General features: G+C 41.7%; 1 protein-coding gene and 1 long non-coding RNA gene across 2 annotated transcripts in view; one reads left to right on the top strand and one right to left on the bottom strand.

Moving 5' to 3' along the window:
* Window positions 1-5,000, top strand: part of LOC134195323 (BTB/POZ domain-containing protein 16-like) — a 6,722-nt gene that overhangs the window by 1,249 nt on the left and 473 nt on the right. Inside the window, exons 3-5 of the mRNA XM_062664337.1 lie at window positions 648-832; window positions 4,291-4,464; window positions 4,539-4,653. Of these exons, the coding sequence (XP_062520321.1) occupies window positions 715-832; window positions 4,291-4,464; window positions 4,539-4,653 (407 nt within the window). The 5' untranslated portion in view covers window positions 648-714. The remainder of the gene's footprint in view (window positions 1-647; window positions 833-4,290; window positions 4,465-4,538; window positions 4,654-5,000) is intronic.
* LOC134191164 (uncharacterized) lies at window positions 2,511-3,288 on the bottom strand. The gene is made up of 3 exons (XR_009971726.1): window positions 2,898-3,288; window positions 2,648-2,839; window positions 2,511-2,579 (listed from the first exon to the last, which is right to left on the bottom strand). It is a non-coding gene; the product is annotated as an uncharacterized LOC134191164 (long non-coding RNA).

Genomic DNA, 5,000 nt, shown 5'->3' with positions numbered 1-5,000 from the left:
ACGACGCAATTTCCTGCTGATCGCACTCACTTTCGCTCGCGCGCGAATATCTCTGGAACGGCGCATCGTATCTCCACCGAAGTTGGACTGCCCGTTTCTGATGTCAGACGGTAGGTGCTGATTGTGTCGTTTCTCTCCGAAACAAGCGCAAAAAGCAAGAGTCGAATTCATTCAGCACATCCGGGACCTCGCAACTAAGATTGCACGTGACGTGTTCACAGACCTATCTTTACACTACAGTATCTTGCCCGTACCAAGGACGGGCCATGTGAGCTCGTTTTACTATATAGTTTACTAACATTGCTATACCCTTACACACAAACACACACACACACACACACACACACACACACACACACACACACACACACACACACACACACACACTGTACCATGCACACAAAGCTTCATGGGCTTTTAGCATATTGGCACGGTCATGGCTGTAGCTATTGGCCGGCTGCACCTGCTCTCCTTCTAATAGAATAGTCTAATATGTTGAGAATCCTAATGTTAATACAATGATCTAATGTATTGAGATATGCATCTCTCTAATACAATAGTTTGGTGTATTGAGATGATCTTAGCATATAACTATTTACTACGATAGTATTAATGTATTGAGAGATATTTTTATTTAATTGATGTAGAAAGAGACGTGCAACGCAGCCTGTGCTGTCGAGATTGAGAACAAGTTGTAGGAGATTTGATAATTATATGGATTCTCTGTGTATAAAGTCTGCTCCTGTGATGGAACCAGAATGTAGTGAAGGGCCGTCTCCAACAAGTATATTTCATTATCATTCAAAGAGAGCCATTCCTACAAAAGGACCGGGTGAGTTTACTAATTCTTCAATCAGTAGGCCTGTTGCATGCTCGACTTGTTTGTTTGTGTGTTTGCTGTGTGTGTGTGTGTGTTTGTTTGTTTGTGTGTTTGTGTGTGTGTTTGTGTGTTTGTGTGTGTGCATCTGCGTGCGTATGTGTGTGCATGTGTGCATGTGTGTGTTTTTCTGTTTGTGTGCGTGTGTGCATGTGTGTTTGTGTGTGTGCGTGCGTGCATGGGTGTGTGTGTGTAGATTTACTTGTTTAGTTGTCTGTGCACTTCATGTGTTTAATTAATAGAGATGATCACACAGTCACTAGTAATTTAAGTTGTGTTTGCATCATTGCTTCCACAGTTATGAGCCTCCGAAAACCTTCAAAAAACGTTTATAATTTCTAGATCTATGATTATGCAGGTTACTGATGTTCCTTATGTAGCTTAGTCGGAAAGCAAGCTGGGATGGACTATATGTCTGGCAATCATGTCTGGCTACATGTAGTTTACCATGTACAGTAATAACAGCAAATTATTGTGAATGCGTAGCTGGAAACACTGATATGAGCAGGGTTTTCCCCAGGGCGTTTGAGCGTAGCGCTGCGCTATGCTTGAATTTCTACTTCACTCTCAGATGAAAATTACTAAAATTGAAATTGAATTTCTACTTTCACTCAAATGGATTAATGAATAGAGAACTACAGCAAACGTACATATGATCATGGACACCCCCGTGTATATTACAGACATAGGGTTTCATGAAAATACAAATCGTTACAATCCGTTGTTAAGACTCAGTTGTTTTATTGCAGCTACACGTTGAATTAATCATACAAACACTCACATACGGCAAAGAGAGACATGCACACACACCATCCAGCCTCCTACTTCAGCTACCTTGTACTGTACGTACTGCAAACTATACTGAACACAAGTTCTAATTTCTCTCTAATTCAGTCACTTTTGTGATGGAGGAACTTCTGCAATCATAATGCGAGATGGTGAATGAAATCCTGTATTGCCATTAGATGTCGAGTATCCACTGCATTTTCCAATGTTGAATCCAATTGTGACTTGACCTGCTGGAATGTTCTCACAGTATCCCTCAATCTGTCTGTGACGGTGAGGATTATCATTAGCTGGATGACCATACACAACTCCCTCAATAGTCATAGGTCCACTGCACTCGTTACCGTTGAATGTAAAATACCATCGAGAACAGCACAGGCCACTGGAGCAGTAAACCCTGAGATTTCCTGCATATACAACATGTAGAGCTGACTTGCTGTCATGTTTCCTAAAATTACAGTTCTGTTGAAAAGAAAGCAGAAACAAGTCACACGTTGATAATTGTAATCACAAATTGAGTTGGAATAACCTGAATCAGACCGCTGTTCTTATCATCCTGTCTATTCCACACACACTGTTTCCAGTTGAGCGTCATCGGGTCCCCTTTCTCTCCTTTCCTTCCTGTTTCTCCTTTTATCCCTCGTGGACCTTGTGGACCTCTTTGTCCAGCATTACCTTTACCACCGACATCTCCAACTAATCCTCTCTCTCCCTTTATTCCTTTCTCTCCTTTTCTACCTTCTTCTCCTTTTATTCCTTGTGGACCTATCTTTCCAGCATTACCTTTATCACCAACATCTCCAACTAATCCTTTCTCTCCCTTAATTCCTTTTCCTCCTTTCATTCCATCTCGTCCGGGGGATCCATGTAACCCAGGTGATCCAGGTACTCCCAGAACACCAGCAGGCACACATGTCTACTCAGTAAACAAAATCACACAAATATTTGAAATATTTTAATTACTACTTGATGTATCATCATAACCTGCTGATTTCTCTCATCTGACGCACTTTGACCACCACAAGTAGCAATGACTTGAATGAGCACAAGAACTGTCACAAAAAATGAAAACATGATGATGACCGATATCCTCGATACTGATGAAGTGAGCTGGTGAGCTTGCTCTTATATACTCCTCCTCACACACCCTCACATCCGGGGCGGGTACAGTCTAGTCTGAAATAGAACATTTTCACCTAATCTAATGTTTCCAAAATCATCTACAAATGATGACCTCAATATGTTTTCATATCCAGCCCCTCCCCTTTCTCATTTCCTGCCTACAAGTTCATATTGTCATTTTCATAATCAGCACATCAGTTTCTACAACACCCTATTTGCATTGATCTCTCACATTGTCACCCACCACTGCAAATATGCTAAAGTGTGCAAAACTTAGTAACTCACTACACGTGCTTTCTCACCAACTAGACACCAAAAAGCATCTTTGTATAGATGATCAAACAATAAGACTTTTACAACCTTTGATAGACAAAAAGTGTAACAGCAGTGACTGGTACTGTAATCGATCCACTATGTTACAGCATAGACAGTCCATTGCAAGAACTCAGACTGCCATCTGACAGTCACACCATCATAACACTTCATTTCACCATTTCCCCACCAGATCATGCAGTAACAACAAGTACAACAATATGGCTTGGAAGAAGAAATACACAAAACTAGTTGGAGAACAAGAGCTGATAGCCGAGTCATTCAGGTTTACTTTCTCTCAATTGTCTTCTTACTGTGGCCGGGTCTGCAAGTACGCCCAATGTTTTCACCTACGTGTCAACCGTCCTGATTTTGGCGGGTCAGGCATGCCTTTTGGACCACTGTCCTTCAGTCCCTCTTTAGCTTCCATTGTCCCGCATACTCGAATGGAGTTTATATGCTCCTGATTGAGTCTGACAACACAAATCTATCTACTAAGTTCCTGTATTCTTCCAGGTCATGCAATGCCAAAAGTATGTCCAACTAGTGGGTGCAAGTTGTGCAGAAGAAATACTTTGGCTTGTGTGACCAAGTTCCCTCTCCTTACAAGGTAAGCCAAATGTTCTAACTCAGACACAGAGTGAGTCTTCAGTATGGCTATGTACACATGCAGGTCGAGTTATCCAAGCAACGTTTAATAATTAACATTAACATTATGCTCTCTTTTTGGCCTTTAACTGAATGCTTCGTCTCCCACCTGCTACTAATTTTTGCCAACTCGTCAATGCAATGCATTATCACTGAGCCATAGGCCCCTACACATGCAGTAAATATATTATGTAGCAAAATAGTTTCATGCATGGATGTGTGTTTATGTGTTTGTATGTATGGTATGTGAATTTCCTGATAACAACTTGTTGGAAGAACTACGAGACATTATAGTATCCAAGGAAGTTGTTTCTGTTTTTCTTTAGTAAACAGTAAAACTGTCCATCGTAGCATGAAGACAGTGAGTCACAGTAAAATGTTTTAGTGAACTGCACAGCATGAATTGCTGATGGACGTTTGTTTGTTAGTTTATTTAATTAATTAATTAAAAATAATGTGATAATTTGTTTTATTGTACTCAAAGGCGTTTGTATGAAATACCAAATGTAGGATTCAACTATTGATGTCTGGTCTGTGTTCAATAGATGTGCTGTTGCAGTGTCATGGAATAACACGGGAATTGCACAAGCCGTACATTCGGAAGTCCCACACATTGTCTGGTCTCTTGCAGCATGCTGTTATCTCAGCAACTGCATGTTACGAAGACAGTCTTCCTGTCATTTCGTTACCATTCTCGTACACAAACGTGACACAACAATGTCAGACCATTGGATGCTCAATCGGTCGCACCACTAGTGTGGACATGATTTGTTTTGTTGTGCGTGTTGTTTAGCTCTTGCCAGGGCACTCGGTTTGCTGTATGAAGACCAGTTTACTGTGTCACCTGAAGAGGTGGTCTCTGTATTGGCAGCTGCGTCACTTCTTTTGTATCCTGAACTGCAAAAAGAGTAAGATAGAAATATGATTTATACAGATGTGTGTGTGTGTGTGCATGCGTGCACGCGTGCATGTGCGTGCATGCATGTGTGTGTGTGTGTGTGTGTGTGTGTGTGTGTGTGTGTGTGTGTGTGTGTGTGTGTGTGTGTGTGTGTGTGTGTGTGTGTGTGTGTGTGTGTGTGTGTGTGTGTGTGTGTGTGTGTGTGTGTGTGTGTGTGTGTGTGTGTGTGTGTGTGTGTGTGTGTGTGTGGTGTGTGTGTGTGTGTGTGTGTGTCACTGTGTGTGTGTGTGTGTGTGTGTGTGTGTGTGTGTGTGTGTGGTGTGTGTGTGTGTGTGTGTGTGTGTGTGTGTGTGTGTG

The sequence above is a fragment of the Corticium candelabrum genome, chromosome 1, assembly GCF_963422355.1.
Source record: "Corticium candelabrum chromosome 1, ooCorCand1.1, whole genome shotgun sequence".
Lineage (NCBI taxonomy): Eukaryota > Metazoa > Porifera > Homoscleromorpha > Homosclerophorida > Plakinidae > Corticium > Corticium candelabrum.
This window is presented reverse-complemented; position numbering and strand designations above follow the sequence as displayed.